This window comes from Lipotes vexillifer, unplaced genomic scaffold (assembly GCF_000442215.2).
Source record: "Lipotes vexillifer unplaced genomic scaffold, Lipotes_vexillifer_v1.1 scaffold1083, whole genome shotgun sequence".
NCBI lineage: Eukaryota > Metazoa > Chordata > Mammalia > Artiodactyla > Lipotidae > Lipotes > Lipotes vexillifer.
This window is the reverse complement of record NW_006774513.1, coordinates 110750-130587: the sequence shown is the minus strand read 5'-3', so window position 1 is coordinate 130587 and position 19838 is coordinate 110750. Positions and strand designations below refer to the sequence as shown.

Genomic DNA, 19838 nt, shown 5'->3' with positions numbered 1-19838 from the left:
GAAGAAATCTGGACAGCCATAGGGGAGGAAGAAATTGAGGAATATAAAGTACTAGGGGCTGCAGGAGGGGTCGGATATAGAATAAAGTTACTAGAAAAGAGGAAAGTATCCACCCCCAATAAAAACTTGGTTTATTTTTATAAAATTGGGTATATTGGAAATTGCAGAGGAATCTATTATCCTTCTTTGCCTGTTTCTTTCAGCACTTTTACTACCAGATCTTAGAACTCAGGTTAGTTCCGTAGTCCAATAAGTTATAGGCTTAAATGGTGGCCAAATAATAATAGTAACAATAATAAGAATATAATAGTTAACACTTAGTGAACATTTGTTATATTCCAAGCACTATGTCAAATAAGTTATCTCATTTAATCTCTAGAATCCTATGAGGTACCTAAGTATTATTTTCTCCCTTTCATTGAAAGGGAAGCCCAGGCTTAGAACAATTAAGCTGATTATCCAAGGTCACTATGATGACATGTGGCAGAACTGGATTTCGAACCCAGTGACTTCAGCGTCCGTGCTGTTTGTCATTCTACTGTCGTATTCTCTGTCAGAGCTGGCCTGCCTGTCAGGACTGACCCTAACACCAGTGCATTGCCTTGTTTTCAAGGAAAATTGTGTACCAAAAATCTGAAAAAATTGGAACCTTCTGAAAGTTTTGGAACATATCTGATCCCTAAGATGACAGCTGTCCATATTTATTTGTGATTTGTAAAGTACATTGATTTGTCCAATTACATAATTCAAATTATAATGTACAGATCTTCCTCGATTTACGATAGGGTTATGTCCCAATATACCCATTGTAAATTGAAAATAATTTTGTCAAAAATGTGTTTAATACACCTACCAAACAGCACGGCTAAGCCTAGCTTATCTTAAATGTGCTTAGAACACATACGTTAGCCTGCAGTTGGGCAAAATCAGCCAACAGAAAGCCTATTTTATAATAAAGAACGGAACATCTCATGTAACTTATTGAATACTGTACTGAAAGTGAAAAGCAGAATGCTTATCTGGGTACAGAATGGTTGTAAGTGTATCCGTTGTTTACCCTCGTGATCACGTGGCTGACTGTTAGCCAAGGCTCATTACTGCTGCCCAGCATCAAGAAGAAAGTATCATAGGGCATGTCACCAGCCCGGGAACAGATGAAAATTAAAAATTAAGGTATGGACAAAGCGAGAGAGAGGCATGGACATATACACACTACCAAACGTAAGGTAGATAGCTAGTGGGAAGCAGCCACATAGCACAGGGAGATCAGCTCGGTGCTTTGTGAGCACCCAGAGGGGTGGGATAGGGAGGGTGAGAGGGAGGGAGACGCAAGAGGGAAGAGATACGGGAACATATGTATATGTATAACGATTCACTTTGTTATAAAGCAGAAACTAACACACCATTGTAAAGCAATTATACTCCAACAAAGATGTAAAAAAAAAAAAAAATTAAGGTATGATTTCTACTGAATGTATATCACTGTCGCAACATTGTAAAGTTGAAAAATTGTAAGCTTAACCATAGTAAGTTGAGGACCATCTGCATGTTAGCTTTTGTACATTATTAAACACTGCCCAGAAAGTCTAGACTGTTCCCTTGCCATTCAGTATTTTATGCTTAAGCCTAAACATGGATCTTGGCTATATTTCTGGAATCAATAGGGTGACAACTAATAGAACCACCGGGATAGTCCACAAAGGAGAACTTCATTGTCCCTTTAGTAAGCATTTCCATTAAGAATGACAGGGAGTGTCAAGAAAGGGTAGATGTGGGTGGGCTCAAATAAGTATTGTAGACCAGGCAGAATTCTCTTAAGGTTTTATTACATGAGTAGGTTATATAGTAATAACTTGTTTGGGGTCAAATTAATCACAGAGAAGTTACCTTTAGAGTGAGAAACTGACATCTATCTTCGAGTGCCAAGGCTTATAATCTGTTACTCTAATTATTCTTTATTGTTATATAGGATGAGCCATTAGATAGTTTTAAGCTTTTTTCTGTGGGCTGTGAATTTGTGTTAATCTGGAACCTCATGTTACCTCTGTCAATTTTGTCATATAGTTGGTAAGTTAAAGTCTGCAATAAAAAGGAATATTACTAAGGGAGAAATGGCAAGCTGTGCTAGAATGCAATAGCATTTCCACAGTATTAAAAGATCTTATTTCACCCTGAGTATGTAACAAACATCCTCTACTTCAGCCAGAAAATTCCTATTTGGCTTTCCCCAGTTGGTTGCTTTGGTCAATGGCAATTTCAACAAAATTGTTCCCATACTAGCTTTTCTACTCCAGCCACCAGAGTTACCAGAATACTACAAATGTGCTTTACTTTTTGTGTTATGCCAATAGCTCAGGAATTTGCTGTTTTCTATTTGGAGCCATGCAAATCGTGATCACCCTGGGGTTTGTGGATCTTCTAGGGAGTCAGCCCTTGGCTTTTACAGGAGCACAGAAGGGAATATTTTCCCAGAGCTCTTCTCACAGTGTTTTCTTTCCATGCTTTCAGTTTCTCATGGCTGCTGGTTCTGTTGGGCACCAGGACAGGGTAAGGGATCACAAATAGGATAGGATCAAAAAGGATCACACTGAGCATAGGGTAATGCTCTTACTTTCTAGTACGGGGCTTAGCACATGCTGCATCATGGATGCACATTTCCAAACACTAAAACAGAACTCGGAGAATGGCTAAGCAATAAGTAGAGTGAAGTTCTGTTGTGTATGTGTTTTTTAAAAAGTTTTTAGTATCAGATGTTGGCTGAGAAATTTCTTGCAGAACTTGGTATGTGCCATAAACATAAAAATTACATGCTAATAACTGTAAACCAACAAACTACCACCGTCAACCAAAAAGATAAATTATTTCTTTATCATGGAGTGATTTTTTAGGTAAATTCTGCATTCTGCATTTGAGAAATCTGAATAAATGTTTTATAAAAGGTTACTCAGTTCATTTAAATAGTACTGATTGAGTGCCCAGTATGTGGAAGACTTCATGTTGGATTCATTCAAAGTATGGAGTTAATGAGACACATAAATGCGCAAAACTCCCATATGGCTCTTTCAGTCTAACCAGGAAGATGAAATATGCATTCAGCTAACAATAAATGCTACAGGGTGGGAAGGGTTATGAACAGAAACAAGAGAAGTAACCTAAAACTTTCGGAGAAGTTATTTCCAGGTGGAAGATTACATAAGGCTTGGTGGAATAGGTGATGTTTGATCTGGCCCTTGAAGGGCATCTAGCAATTTAAATGAACAAGAGCTGAGGGGAGAACTGACATGGTTAGAAACTCCAGGCAGAGGAGATAACACAATCAAGGTGAAGGTGAAAAGCCTGAATCTGGTCCAGGAGAGCAAAAGTTGCATTTGTGGAGTGTACAGGAGTGTAATGGAGAAATGAGGTAGGAATGGCCAGTTGGAGCTACATCATGGAGAACTGTAAATGCTAAATCAAGGAGTTTGGGAATTGCAAGTTATAGGCATTAAATATTTTTGAGCAGAATGATGATATAATCTGAGCTAGTTTTCTGGACCAGTATTAGTAATTTCATTGGATCACTGCCAGGACAGAAGTGAGGAGACCAGTTAGAATGCCATTCTGATGATCCAGACAGAAAGTCATGAGAGTGTGAACCAGAGTGAGAACATAGGAGCAGGGCAGCTATCGGATAGCAGGCATAATAGTCCTCAAGTACAGTTGTTAGGACTTGACTTTGAAGGTAATGATGTAAAACTGTGTTTAGAGTAATACAGACAGGCATCCAGGATGCTTGTTGAGGATAAGGAGAAAAGAGAGCAGTTGGTGTATCAGCTTGTATAGCGTTTAAAACTTTGTTTTGCCAAAGATAAGCTGAGGACAACCTGCCTCAGAATCTCCTGGGCTGCTCACTTTATGAGAATCTTTCTAAGCGTGGAAGCATGTGACCACTGGGTTAGAATTCCAACACAATGAGACCAAGGGGATTAGTATGACTCCTATATGGGCCTCTTAATTTTGAGATTATGCTCCCAGCTCTGGCTGGCCTATCTTTGGACAGGAGACAGTCAGGGGAGAGTAAAGATAATTCAGTGTAACATCTCTATTTCTATTGGAAAACAGCTCTGAATTTATGCCAAATTTTAGTAGATCTTAAAGAGACCATTAAGTTTCTTTTGCATATTAAAGATAATTAGTATCTACAATCCTTAAAACTTCTGTGGGATCTCAGGTCCTTTATTCTCTTAAATTATTGAGACCTCAGAGGGTTTTTGTTTATGTAGCTTATATGTATGTGTCGATATTGATATGTATCAATATTTGCCATGTTAGGAATTAAAGCTGATAAATTTTTTAAAAATTCTTCAATTCCTTTAAAAGTAACAATAAACCCATTACACATCAATATTAAAAAAATGTTTTAATGTAAATTAACAGTTTCCAAAACAAACAAAAATATTTGAGAACACTGGCGAATCTCCTTAATGTCTGGCTTAGTAGAAGAGGACCGGATTCTCACAGCAGCTTCGACATTTAGTCTGTTGCTATGTGTTATTTGGGTTGGAGTGAAAAAATTCTAGCCTCACACAGATAAATTCAAAAAGGAAGACGTACCTTAATAGCCTGTTCGGATGATTGCTGATCATCTTCTTTCATACAACACTGGAATTCTTTAACAAGTGGTAGTTTTTAAAGGTCATTTGCGATGTGGAGTCTGAAAACCACATCCATGCACTTTTTGTATTCAGTTACGTAACATCCAATGATCAGTCTTGTGCTTCGAGTGTGTTTTTTTTTTAATCTATGCATGGTTTTGTACCATAATGCATTGGTCATTTGGTAAATATTGATTCATTAAGTTAGGTAGATCTTCCAAATGTTGAAACATTTTATAATATCTATTAATATCATCACCAGTCTCATCATTGAGAAGCTGTCAAGATCTCAGTGATGCAAACATTTTCCCAAAATTCTAGTTTTGGCTTGAAAACAAATTTTACCACTGACAACAAATACTTTCAGTTGTTTTCCTTGAAGCTACAGGCTTACGTAATCATTTTTGAGAAAATGTCTATCAAATACTCAAGACTGAATATAATCATAGTTTGTCAGTTGAAATTTCAAGTAAAAATGGGATTCCAGCAAAATAAAAACGACTAGTTTAGCTCACAACTCAGTTGCTTAACCTCCAAACAACCATGTGCTTTGGTGTGTAGCAAAAATGCTTTTTGCCTGCTTCTCATTTAGTTTTCTTAAAAAAACATGTTTAAGAGTTAATTTGATAAAACTAAGACTTTTCACTGCTTTATTAAGTTCATTCTTAGGTGGAACTTGCTCCCCGCCCTGGCAAATACATGGTGGTCAAGGATACAGTGACTACTAGTTTGAAGCCAGCACTTCTGATCATGTTAGGTTACCCGCAAATTTATTCACCTTTGTTTTGCACCATTAGCAAAAATGTCAGGGTGGTGAAAATAGCAAATAACGTCTTATTCTAATTATAAAAACAGTGTTGATTCCTGGGTTTCCAGAAAGAGTCTTGAAGAACACTCTTTGAGAATGGCTACTTCTGCCCGAAAGTATATGGATAATTGCGTAAACAAAGTCTTGGATATTTATTTACACATAATATTTTTTGTGTGTGTGTGTTTTCTGCTCATGAGCCAACAGCTAGTCACATGGCCTAAATTGACATTTATATGCTATTTTGGGGGGGTAGCTGAGGGAGGCTTTGTTGGTGTCCCCCATAACCCCATTTCCATGAGCACCAGACTGACCTTCAACAACTTAAACCTCTTGGAATTCTTTGTCTGGGAGCGTTCTCTGGCTGCTGAGTGCCTTGGGCAAAACCAAGTAAATTTAAATAAAATTAAAACTTCAGTTCTTCGGTTGCACTGACCACATTTCAAGGACTCAGTTGCCATGTGTGGCTAGTGGCTACCATGTTGGAAAGCATAGATGTAGAATTTTTTTTTTTTCCCCCATCATAAAAGGTCAGTAGGACATCACTGGTCTAGAGATCAGATTTTCCATAGGGAAAACTTGGAGCAACTGTTTTATTGTTGTAGCTGACTCCTGCATATTCCTTGTTTGTTTGTTTGTGTTTTAGCTCATTGGGTCCACCTTTCAAAGAGCAACTCTTTTAATGAACTTATTCATAGCATATTAATTTACCATGAGGGAACTAAGCATCTTTTTGACTGCAAATAACAAAATAGTCTTCTAAAATTGGCTTGAATAATTGACATGTACTGTGCTCACAGAATGAGTTCTTATAATACAGAACTGGGGATAAGTTCTGCTGCTCAGCACTGTTCTCAAGGACCCAGGTTCTTTCTGTCTTTCTATTCTGATGTCCTCAATATGTTGGTATGTCTCCTTTAAGGTTGCTAGGAGGCTAACACTGTTCAAAGCATCACCTGATCACCTAATGAAATCTAAACAGTAGAAGAAAGAGGCGGCTCTCTTTGGGCATCTATCTTTTTAATGAGGAGCAAAATCTTTTCCAAAAGCTCCCAGCAGACTTTTGTCGAGTCCTGTTTCGCCAGAACTGAATCAGATGTCCATGCTGCAGGAGACAGAGGCTGGGAATACAAGTACCTGGCATTTTTAACCTCTATAATGGTAGACTGGCTCTGCTGGTAAAGAATGTAAGCCTTATGAAGACTGAAAGTTTGGTCTTGTTTTGTTTACTTCTGTATCCCAGCACCTAAGACGATGCCTGGTGCTCAGTAGATATCCATTAAAGGAATGAATTAATGAATTAACAAGTACATGGTGTGCCATAGAAATGAACCTGCCCAATGAGGACATTATGCCCCTGTCTTCTATCACTGCTCTTGTTGTGGTACCTTGAACCAGGCTATCCTAATTGATTGGCTCTCAGAATGAACTCTTAGATTCCCAAGACTTCCTTACAACCCTCAGTAAGGAGATCTCAGATCTTGGGTAATGAAGACATTCGGCAGAACCTTCCACCCAAGCTCTCTACTGTTTAGACAACCCCTTTGATTTTTAATCTAAATGAACAAAGTATAGATCAGGTTTGAGTTTGGTATTTATCCTTTTTATGTAACAATTGTAATTTCAGGGACACAGAGCACACAATTGCCAGTCATTAGAACAAGAGCAGGCTCAGACTGCTGCTAGATATGCTGTCCTGTGTGTGTTACCCCGTGTGGATTTGGTTTGTAGGTTAGGAATGCTGGGATGTGGGCAATCAAACAGGTGTTCCAAATTTCCCCAGTTAGGCTCACTTCTCAAAGCACCTGGCAGCTGGGTGGATGACACATCCATTTCTCATTTGAAGTTGGTGAGTGAACTTAAGGCCCACTCAGCTGGACTGAACAGCTGTATCCCCCCACCACCACCCTGTTCCTGGTGTCCTTGGCCCTGATCTGGGTTGAGGCTGCTACTCACTAAAGCTGTTGTGTGGGAGGCTGAACTGAAACTTACAATTCCAAGCTCACTGCTTGTGATGAAAGTCAGAAATGCTAAGATTGGGCAGATGACTGTGTAGCAGGAAAGGGTCTTTGCAATATTAATAACATTCATATATTATGTCGTATACAGGGCATTTTAAAAAGTTATGGTATTTGGGTTTGTTTCATCCACCAACACAGTCCTGGGACTGTCATTTCATCTCACTAGGTTCCTTATGGGCTCCTAAATGTGACAGGTGAAAATAGTTTCTTGTTGAAAGACGACTTCACAAGTTGGATTTCCAGTATTCCCACATATTTCCAGTGAACAAGTTCCATTAAATCATACATCTAGTATTCTTCTCCTATACTTGACTCCCTGGATACCCTCCAATGCTATGGCCATGTTTTTTTCCTTTCATACATTTGCAGACCTCATTGTAATCAGCATTACTTTACAGGCTTTGAGGGTTTGAGCTAAGAAGAATAATGGCTTTCTAAATACTTCTTGTTGGTCCTAGCTCAGTGACTTGTATAGAATAGAGAGTAATACTATTCATTGAATTAATTGGTTGGGAAATGTTCTTGGGCAGGTTCCCACTCTAAGCATTAATATATATAAGCACTTAGGTACCTTTTATTCTAACAGGTTCCCTTTTTCCCCCTCTTGGCTTATGTGGTAGTAGAGTTCTTTATTTAGCTTTGTCACCTTTCTGTTCGATGATCCTTGTATTTCAATCACAGTAGACCTAAATATATTCCTAGTTGCTTAGCCTTGGACACATTATGTAATTGTTTTGTGTCTTGATTTCCTTATTGTTAAAATGAGAGTGATAAAAGTACCTACTTCATAAGACTGTCATGGGCCAGTGACTTACTACATGTAAACACTTAGCACAACCAACATTTATTTCAGAACTGGAGTTGGTCAACCTCAACTGCTGGTTGGCTATGGATACAAAAGTTTGGCGAAATCAATGAAAGCATTCTGTGAGCACTAATGAGGTCTATAGAATTTATGATAAAGCATGTTGCATATATTCTTATTATATGAAAATTGTGTGCTACACGTCCTTTATGTAGGTAAAATGTATAAAAAGCTTGTGTATGGATACGTGTGCGCACAGCATTTTTGTTATTTTAAACATTTACCACCAGGTAACACTGTCCCTACTTTTGTTCTTCAAGCTTATGGATGTTTCTCTCCCATATGGATAATGTCTGGATGTAGCCTGTAGCAGATGTTGTTGGTACCCTACCCAGATCTCCTTTACTGGGCCAGTGCATCCATCTCCCAGCTGCTGCGGGTATTGGCTGCTAATGACTCACACCTGTACCCTTCTCCAGAGGCCTGCCCTTGGCTGACAGTAATTGCCTCAACCAAGTATGTTGGGGAGATTATGAGATCATGCCCCAGCCCCCTCTCCTGTTCCCCAGGGGTGGCTCAGAGCCAATGACTGTTCAGGGGTGTAACAGCCCAGCCCCCTTGCCTTTTGGATGGGGCAAATTCCGTGGTTCAGTCCACGTTCTAGAACTGCTCATTGGATCAGACTGAGGCTAGATTTCTGAAACCATATCTTTGTGTAGCTCCTTCCCCCATTCTGGCTTGCTTCTTTCACTCTTGTTTCTCCTGACAGCACTCTGTCTATGCTCAGGTGTTTAAGAAATGCCGTCTCAGGCTCTGCATGTAGGGTACCTGACCTAAGATGTTGCTAATTTCAGTGCCCCTATTGTTTTCTTAGTTCCACCATCACTTATGCAACTAATTCCCTATATTAAATAATCTCTGGCTTAAATTTCCTCTCTTTGTTTTGCTTTCTTGGTTGGACGCTGCCTGATAGGCATTAACCCCGCTCATATCCCCTGTCTTTACATATTTTAGGTTGCTCAACATCAAATGCCCTTGTTCTTATTATATCCCTGGTTATTTCTCATAGTATTTTGATGAATACCCCAGATTTTAGCATCTCAAAATAAGTTTCAAAGCCTGAGTCAGTTACACCTTCCTCTTAGGATTGTTGTAAGAATTGTATGAGCTATTTTTTTTTTTTTTTAAATACTTAGCTCTGTGCCTGGAATGTAGAAGTTCTTAATAAATGGTAGTTGTTTGGTTTATGTTACTTTTGTAAGAGATTTGCCCAGTCTGGATAAGATGTCTCATCCCTTGTTCCCAGAGAACCCTAATAAGTTCCTTTATCACAGTGCTTTATTACTCTTTATTATAATCTTTGTTTTTTATTCTATTTCTCCCAGAAAAATATGAGCTTCTCAGTGTCATCTAGTGGTATATTGGCTCTCCAGGGGAAGAAAAGACCTGACAGATAGCTTTTGCTGATTTTTCTTGGTGAAAAATACTCCTACCCTGTCCATTTTCAAGCTACCAAAATGATGTCACTGAACAGTGTTGGGAAGAGACACACAATTGGCACACCAACTCCAGTCTCTACTCTGAATCCCTAACACTCAGCACAGTATATCCACCACAGGAGCTAGATGTTCAAGAGTTACCTAAAATATAGTTACTGAGTGGTCAGAACTTGATTATATGCCCTAAATTGGTGAAATTCCTTGATACCTAATTTTTGTTATGTAACCAATAACTTGTATTGGTTATGTAAGTCCCCCCCACTGCAATACACACATATGTACAAAAATTGCCCATGCTATTCATGAATCAGAGAAAAAGAAATATTCATCATGATGTAATGGGAAATACCCATGCCCTCCCTGGGCAAGTTGCCTACTAACTCAGACACAGATCTCAAGTTTGTGATTTGCTATACACATGAATGGAGATAAGTCACTTCACCTCTCTTGGCCCCAGTTTCCTCAGAGTTGGAAGCCTAATTAGTGTATAATTTCATTTCCTCCTTCCCTCATTTTCCTCATTCCTGTATCAAACTTTGAGTTGTACATTATGCTAGATATTGGAAATATGACAAGGAATAAGACTTGGCCCTGGCTGAAGAGCATCTCAATATCTTTTTCTATGAACATCCCATCAGACTGAGGCCATGAGTGTGCTCATTGCCAGACGGTGTTATGCAGATGTACCAAAGGCCAAGATTTCACATCATTACAAACTTTAGCACTTTGACACATAAAGGTATTGTGCTAATAGTTTTAACTTTCTGGATAAATTAAACAAGGCTGTCCTGATCAGTGTAAACAGTTCTCAGAAAATGTCAACAGGATAATGGTATGGAGAGAACCCTTGGTGAACAGCTTGGTTATTCTGCTCTCTGAGTTAGGCTCTAATTCAGTCTGTAGAGAGGGTAGTTTTTTCAGGACTGTTAAGCAAAATCTGAAAACATTCTTTTGTGTTTAAGTCTAAGAAGTACTTATGCTGATTCTTTCTTCCATATTTTGATAAGAAAAGCATGAAGAATGACTCTTAAACTTTAGTATTCTCCTTCAAGGCCATATCCACCCATTGGCTCTAATGCCTTTGTTCTCATCATCTGTGATCTCCGCACTTAATTTGTTTGTTTTTGTTTTGTTTTCGTTTTTGTTTTTGCGGTACGCGGGCCTCTCACTGTTGTGGCCTCTCTCGTTGCGGAGCACAGGCTCCGGACGCGCAGGTTCAGCGGCCATGGCTCACGGGCCCTGCCGCTCCGCGGCATGTGGGATCTTCCCGGACTGGGGCACGAACCTGTGTCCCCTGCATCGGCAGGCGGACTCTCAACCACTGCGCCACCAGGGAAGCCCCGCACTTAATTTTTAAAGCCGCATTGGTTTCCAATAGGAAATTACTGTTGGGAACTTTTTTCAGTTGCTGAAAGCTGTTTTTAAAAAGAGAATTTGTTTTGTTTTTGACAGGGGCTGATAATATCCGGAAATACTGGAGCCGCTACTACCAAGGATCTCAAGGGGTAATATTTGTATTAGACAGTGCCTCTTCAGAAGATGATTTAGAGACTGCTAGAAATGAACTGCACTCAGCTCTTCAGCACCCACAGTTATGCACTTTACCGTTTTTAATATTGGCCAATCATCAAGACAAGCCAGCTGCTCGATCAGTACAAGAGGTATGTCTCATTAAGGCAACAGCTCTTTGTCTCTCTTGTTTGTTGACTTTTGCTGCCATGTTGGAGTCTGAAAAGATTCCTGTAATTGGAGATATGCTCGTTATACTGTTTTGCAACATGAAACCTAAGTTTTTTTAGAAAACAGAAAGCCTATATCAATCTGATAAAAATTATTATTCACACCCATAACCCCACTTGGAGACCATAGATTTTTTTTTAACTGTTTAGCAAAAGTTAAAGGATTTATAGGAATGTATTTCTCATCTATTTTAAAGGGCTAAAGGCCTGGTCATTTAACATTTTTTTTTTTTTACCTCGACAGCTTACTTAGTTCATTCTTCTTTTCAAGGATTGCATCGTGCGTATTACCATGCATCACTTGCCCTCAAATGTCATGTTCTTGTCCCTCTGAAATGCTCACTGTGGACGAGAAGCAATGGGTCCTATTCTGTAATCAGCCAGGCTGAAAAGTGATGTCTTATCTTGCAAGTTCCATGCCAGCAAATACCTTTTAGTATGGACCCATTCTTTATCTTCCATACTTAATTTCATTTCTTAGCTTGTATCTTTCCTATAAAAGCATGAGACTAATTCTGGGCAGATAATCAGTGTCAGCAGAGTTTCTGATTCATGGTACTAAAGTAATAAGATATGTGAATAGCTTTCAAAACTTAAATTATAGTGAATTGTAACCTTAAGAATAGTGAAATCAAAACTTTTGATGTATTCCTTTACACCTGTAACTTTCAGGATATGTTTCATTACTTCCCCCACGCCCCCCCTTCAAAAATTGTGTGCTTCTTTTTTTTTTTTTATCTTTATTGGAGTATAATTGCTTTACAATGGTGTGTTAGTTTCTGCTTTATAACAAAGTGAATCAGTTATACATATACATATGTTCCCATATCTCTTCCCCCTTGCATCCCCCCCCCCCCCACCCTCCCTATCCCACTCCTCTAGGTGGTCACAGAGCACCGAGCTGATCCCCTGTGCTATGCGGCTGCTTCCCACTAGCTATCTACCTTACGTTTGGTAGTGACAAAGCTGTGACAAAGCAAGAGAGGTGTGGACATATATACACTACCAAACGTAAGGTAGATAGCTTGTGTGCTTCTTTTAGTGACTTCGGAATAATAGGAACCACATTGCCCTTTAGTCTGAAAATGGATGAGGAGCCCAGGACATAACATGTTCTAACTCCAGACTCTCTCCCACTTTGTGTGGGACCCATGGGCAAATAGCTTTGTCCCTGTGCCTGTCTTCTCACCTGTAAAATGGGAATAATGTGATTTTTTAAAAATGAGAAGTGAGTGGGATTAATTTGAAGTGTAGGAGGTACTGTATCTAGAGAATTGTCATTTATTTTAGAAAAGTAGTAAAGAAGGCAAGGATTTCTCATTAAATAGAGCTTTAGAGCTTATGTGTATATTTAGTTGCCTCACTCAATTAAATAGTTAGCACCTTTTTCCTTTTTAGATTTTGTGAAATACCTTATGGATAACATTCAGTGATTAAGATAAAAAGAGTAATATAAATCTATTTAGACAGTCATCAATGTGCAGATCTTCAGCATTGTAATTGGGTGCCTTCCTGATCTGTTCTTAAGACCTCAGGTACATCTTTTAACTTCTTAGCACCAGTTTTTCTGTCTGTAAAGTGGATATAATAGTGTATACTGATGGGTAGTTATGAATGTTAGATTAGTTTATGTTTATAAGATGCTTTGCTGAAAATGCATTAGTATTCTGAGATTCATTGTGGAAAATATAATTTTTTTTTTTTTTGCTTTTTAATTTAAGAAACTGTTTATATGTTTCCATAGACATCAAAAAAAGAAACTAATGTGTTCTTTAAACCTAATATATGACTCACGGTAATCCTCCATAGGAATTAAAGACTGCTACGTTGAATAAAGGAAGCTTTTAACAATTGATTGCTTTGGAGTATGCCATGTGGGTGTTGGCTGGCTGTCTCTCCTAGGAAAAGGGCAGCTATCTTTTTGTGATTCATCTTTTAGTAAGAAGTTGTGAATGTAGAGTAATCATAGATAGACTTTGAAAATTATTCTAAACTTGTATATACTGGAACATATGTGACTTTGACTTTTCCTTTTTACTCATATCCATTTTAAATGAACTTTCCTCAAAATTTTGACTTGTGATGGAATTTGCAAATACCATTTTGAGGACTGCTCTATGTAAAGCATTTTCCCTATGATTATATAAACACGTACTATGCCAGGTGCATGTTAACATTTTAGACTGCCCTAATTGAATCCATGAACAAATTCCATTGTAGATCTTGAACTTATCGAAACATAATGAAGTGCTTAAACTTACTTTGGATTTGGGAGAGAAAGACATGGAAGCTTCCTATTTTCCCCATTCCTTGAACAGCAGAGGTTTCTCAGTGTAGTTATTATGATGCTTTGCTGCAGTACTCCTAGGAATGTTTATACCTTATTGTTAGCCTAAAAATGGAATCTTAAACTTCTTTATAAATAGTAACCTCAGAATGGTTGGGAGTAGGCACGAGTAGAAGAGGAGATAGAAGATTGAGAAGTGAGCAAAGTTACGTGTTACTTGAAATATGTTGAGAAGTCGTCAACTGTTTATTACTTTCTTACCTGATCCTAAAGGTATTATTACGTGCTGTGCGCTGCTCTGTTGCTTATAAACATTTTTATTCATTTGTACCTGCTCATTTGTGTGCACTTTGTGGAATTTCCAAATACTAAAAAGATGGTGTTTTACTCTGAAGAATACCTGTGAATCGTAGGTTAATTCTGTTCTTTCAGAATCAGGGGAAATGCATTCAGTTTACCAAGAAGCACAGAACAATTCTTTGATGCAGTTAAGAAAAGACGAGCCATAGAGGCTCCTTGATTCTTCCCCTCCTCCCATTGAAATTATTACATTTTGTGCTTAATGCATTATGCAAAAATGTTGCAATTATTTATCCTGTCACTGGAGTAAAACTTTAAGAATTCATTTATCATTTAATGAGGATATCAGGTTACCACTGAGCTTAGGAGCTGGTAGGAGCCGGTGAAATCCAAAGGAGAAAGCTGAATTATCACTTGGATTCCAACAGAGGATGAAAATCATCAGGAAGTTATGTATTTAGTTCCCTCCTCTATGATGTGAGTTTTGCTAGGTTTGTGTTGAGAAGTAAGTTAAGATAGGAACAATGGTTAAAATTACTATGTAACCCACTGACAGAGGGCAACATGCCCAATTATTTTGTTGCCCTTTTAGAAAGCAAGTGGAGTCTTGTGCATTGCATAGTTTCCCTTTCTGTGATATACCTACCTGGCAATGACCTATGTTTAACTTACCAGAATTTTAAGATTTTATGCTTTGAGACTCAATAGTAGAAACATGTTTTTTAACAAATAAGCTTTTTTTTTTTTTTTGTAATAACAAAACACTGGGAAAAAGAACACCCTTTACATACTGTCTGAAAGCCAAGCAGTTCTTGCAGCAGATGTTTGTTGTATTCACTTTAGGGAGGTGTAGTTACCACAGTTTTCCAGAATTTACTCATATCAACTGTTTTCCTCTGTAGAATACATAATATAAAAATCTGTAATTATGTCAAGTGACCCACTTGATTCATTTGGGAAAATTCTGGTCTAATATAAATGATAAAGCTTTCTAAAACAAGAATCATCTTAAGGGTAAATAGGTTGGTTTTTTATTTGTATTGAATTGTAATTGTACCTAATTTGTTTTACAGCTCCCATAGGAGAGCATACTTCAGTTCTGAAGTTATTTAATAGATCAGGAGGATTTTATGAGAAGTTAAGTTGATAGAGTAGCCAATAAAAGTAATCCTGTTTTCCCTCGACACAGTTGCTGATTGTGATCCTTTTACCTCCTAGCTTTTTCAAATCTTATTCACATTTTATTGGGCATTACCATGTCTTATAAAATAACACATTTTGTCAACATGAAAGAAATAGTTTATCCTTTCAGCAATCGAATCTGAGTTGATATTCATTCATCTCCTTAATCCAAAAGTATTTAACTTTTTCAGAAATAATACATCAAAAATACTGAGTTAACTTGAATATTTTATATTAAAGCCAATATTAAGAAATATGAAAGCTAACACAACATTGTAAATCAACTGTACTTCGATTTAAGAAAGGTAAAAAAGGATGAAAACTGTGAAACAGAATTTTGAAGTAGAATTATAAGGTCAGATGACACTGTTTGGTTCCATGCCTCATTAATTGTAGCATAGGAAAATCCAGCTTGTAAATTAGGATGTCAGCATTAAAGTTGAGATTTGTAATCAGGCATTTCTCAGTTTTTGCTCAATTGTAATTTAGTTCGTTATTGTGATGTACATAGAATGTGGTGTTCTATTTGAGAAGAATAGAAGAGTACTTGTATTTCTGTAATGATATAAACATTACTTTTTTAGACCACGTTTTGTTTTATCAATATTCATGTTTTTTGAATAGTACTTTCAGTATTCACCATGTCATGAATAGTTTATCTAGTTCTCACTTTTTAGTCTAGACATTTTCTGGAAGAGAGTGCTAATGTATATTTTATGTTGTTTAACTAGTATATCTAAATATAATTCCTTCTTGTTTATAGATAATTATTTCTACATCATGTACTTTTCTGATTTCCTACAAAGGGTCAGAGAGAGTTTTGCAAGATTGAAATTTTTGGACACTGTTTGTCTGTAAATAATACACTAGTTTAAAATTTCTGTATTTACACTGCTTGACAGGAGAGCTGTTCTTTTCTGGTAGTTCTATGAGGTAATGAATATCATCTCTGATTTTACATGACAAATCTTTTATTAGAAGTGCAAAGCAGTGTTTAAATCACGTAAAATCTCAGCGTAATTTAATATTACTTTCTGTATATGGAGAGAAATGTGTGTGTTTGTGTGCGTGTGTGGTATAGTCATTGTAAAGTGTCATATACTTTAAATCTTAAGAGTCTTCCAAACATCTTGACCTGCTTCTTGGCAGCATTTTAGAATACTGATTCGATTTCAGTATTGAAATAGGTATGAACAGTGTACATAACTATTGTGTGAGCAGTTTGAAAACTCTCTTATAGGATGTACACTTATCCTAAAGTGATATAAGAGATACAACTTATTTTTTTCCATTCCTTACAGATGTACTCCATTCTGTTACAGTTTAATCTTGGGGAAACAATGAGAGCGTTTGGAAGTTAGTTTTCCATTGAATGACTCAGTGATCTCTTGAAACTGTTTACTCACTTGCAAGAGAAGCTGAAATCGCAATCATTTCAATAGTTAATTACAAAAGTGTCATTATTATAGAGCAACTTTTAGAGACTACTTGAAACAGCCAGAATATTTTATTTATTGTACTTAAAAAAAATAAATTTATTTATTTACTTACTTACTTATTTGTTTGTTTATTTATTTATGGCTGCGTTGGGTCTTTGTTGCTACGCGCTGGCTTTCTCTAGTTGCAGTGAGCGGGGACTACTCTTCATTGTGGTGCGCGGGCTTCTCATTGCAGTGGCATCTCGTTGCGGAGCACGGGCTCTAGGTGCGTGGGCTTCAGTAGTTGTGGCACGCGGGCTCAGTAGTTGTGGCTCGTGGGCCCTAGAGTGCAGGCTCGGTAGTTGTGACGAATGGGCTTAGTTGCTGTGCGGCATGTGGGATCTTCCTGGACCAGGGCTCGAACCCATGTCTCCTGCATTGGCAGGCAGATTCTTAACCACTGTGCCACCAGGAAGTCCCTTTATTGTATTTTTTTTTTTTTTTTCCTTGCGTTATGCGGGCCTCTCACTGTTGTGGCCTCTCCCATTTGCGGAGCACAGGCTCCGGACGCGCAGGCTCAGCGGCCATGGCTCACGGGCCCAGCCGCTCCGCGGCACGTGGGATCCTCCCGAAACGGGGCACGAACCCGCGTCTCCTGCATCGGCAGGCGGACTCTCAAGCACTGCGCCACCAGGGAAGCCCCCTTTATTGTATTTTGATGTGTTTTTTCCTTTTATATGCATTCCTTGAAAAAAATTTAATTTGTATATTTGATTTCATTGATTCTAAATCTAGCCATCTTGATCTCACCATTCTAGGGAACCCTGTATACCTGTGTTTCTTGCACCCACCAGGCAATATGATGAGAATATGCCCTGCCCACTGAAAACTAAAGAAATTCCCATTAACAAATATGTTACATAAGAAAGGTCCCTTCTATCAAGAAAATTGTTTAGGTGGGATAACAGAGTAATACATTTGAAAATATAAAGTGTATACGCAAAACAAATTCATTATGTTCTTTTATAAAACCCCCATTTCTTTCCACTTGCTTCCTTTATTCAGTCACATGCATATCTTCGTTTTATGTAAAGCTGGCAAGTTTTGGAACTTCTTCCAATTCTTACTTTCCTCCTCCAGACAGTTTAGTGCCCAGCTCTCTCACCTGTAGTACTTTTCAGAATTCCCTGGTTGTTTACATCCCCACATCTCCTCCCTTCCTCCCTTCCTTCCTGTCCCCCAACACAGACCAGAAAGAACAGACTTCCTTTCTGTTTTTCACAATACCCATATTAAAAATCACTGTTATCTTCTAATTCCTTCTAGAATCAAATGAAACACCACAGATTTAACAGGTTAATGTGCTTGAGAATTGAATTCCCTTTTCTTTTCTCTGTCATTTCATCTACTACTCACTATTCCTGTTGCCGTAGGAAAACCACCTAAAGCTTATGTGTCGCAAGAAGTTTTCCTGGATACCAATGACTGAGATAGATGCCTTCCTTGTGACTTCCCAAGGCATCCTGGTCTTATCCTAATCATAAAGATTAGAATTAATTGCCTATTAACTTTTCTGTCTACCCTTTAAGATTGCAAGCTACTTGCAGGACAGGAGTTCTTGTTGGTTTATGTCTCTGTGCTCACTATATGTTGTTTGAATGAGTACTACCTCTGAGTCTTTCAGTATGTGCTTCCCTGTTGGCTTAATGCCATCAGCTTTGTCTAGATTTCCCTACTCTCCTTTTACTCAGTATGAGTCATCTATTTCCATCCTTGAATATAAAAATTTTCCTTTTCCTCTGCATCAAACCCTGACCTTTGAATATTGCTCACAAACCACATCTCCTATGAAACCTCACCACTCCAACCATGTTAATAGTGTTTAAAAGCTTCGATCTGTTAACTACCATATTTACAAAAGTTTGTTTTAATGTCTTTTTGTGTACTTATATTTGTTCACTTGAGGACTTTGCTTACAACAGGTTACTATTTTCTTCCCAAGTCCCTCATAAAAAGTGAGGGCATCCTGCCTGAATAATATTATTTTAATATGTTTTTATTATTTGCCTATCTTTTAACCATATAGAGCTTATTTCACTTGCTAGCATCACAAACTATCTTTTGCTGTTTATATTTCTCATGTGGAGACTGGTATGGTACATGGTGAAACTCTATGGGAACATAATTGAGATGATTTTAAAGTAATGTATTCAAGTTAATAAAAACAAATTTAGCTGTGTAAATTAATAAAAGTATTTATTACATTTGTGAAACTTAGAAGGATTTTTAAAATTCTTACATTTAACAGTTTTTCTTCCTATAACTATTTAAATATTTTACAATAATGAACCATAACTAATACAGTTAGAGTTTGATTTTATCCAAACAATATTATTTTACTTCTTCGTTATTTGAAGCAATATGTATTTGATTGGTTGTACTGGTGAACTTCACCCTTTATATCTGTATTTCAATTTTGTAGTTTGTAAAAATAAGTATTTGATTAACTCTCATTCAGCAAAGGCAACAAATGATTCTGAGGCAAAAGTTTCCAGAATCATTTCCTTGGTTCTTAGTTTTATTTATTTATTTCATTTGCAAAGAAACTCAGTTACTACACATTCCATAGCTTACAAAGTTAATAAAACATTTGTCGAGTTAAATTTATTTGAAAATAGACTCATACTTACTGCCAGTAAGGTGCTTTGAAGATAAAAAAGCACAATAAATGTTAGTTATTATCATTATGATAATTATTATCATTATTATTATTACATAGTGTCTGCTTTAAAATACCTTTGGTTACTCTGGGATGGCTACAACTAATGAGAGGGGTTAATCTACTGGGTCTTATCCAGAACTAAGGATTTGAGACTTAATACCCTAAAGGTTTTTTGTTTGTTTGTTTCCTAAATAGATCAAGAGATATGTTTGTTTATTCTCTTCTCTAAAGAAAAATAAACTTCCCTAGTGCAGAACCATCAGAACTCATTTTGAATAGTTTGAATATTTTCTTTATATAATCTCTCAAGAGGTGTCTGAGGACAGGTTTTCTGAAAAGGGTCTAAAACCATAGGCATTGATTTCTAAATAGTCAGAACCCTTTATTTCTTAACTATTTCTCAGTTGTATAAGAGCTCAAATT

At 37.4% G+C, this 19838-nt stretch overlaps 1 protein-coding gene across 1 annotated transcript in view; it reads left to right on the top strand.

Moving 5' to 3' along the window:
• ARL15 (ARF like GTPase 15) overlaps positions 1 to 11428 on the top strand; it is a gene marked incomplete at its 3' end in the record, with an annotated part of 58607 nt that extends 47179 nt beyond the window's left edge. The window contains exon 5 of the mRNA XM_007449172.1: positions 11220 to 11428. Coding sequence (XP_007449234.1) covers positions 11220 to 11428 — 209 coding nt within the window. The remainder of the gene's footprint in view (positions 1 to 11219) is intronic.
• Between the last annotated feature and the right edge of the window lie 8410 nt (positions 11429 to 19838).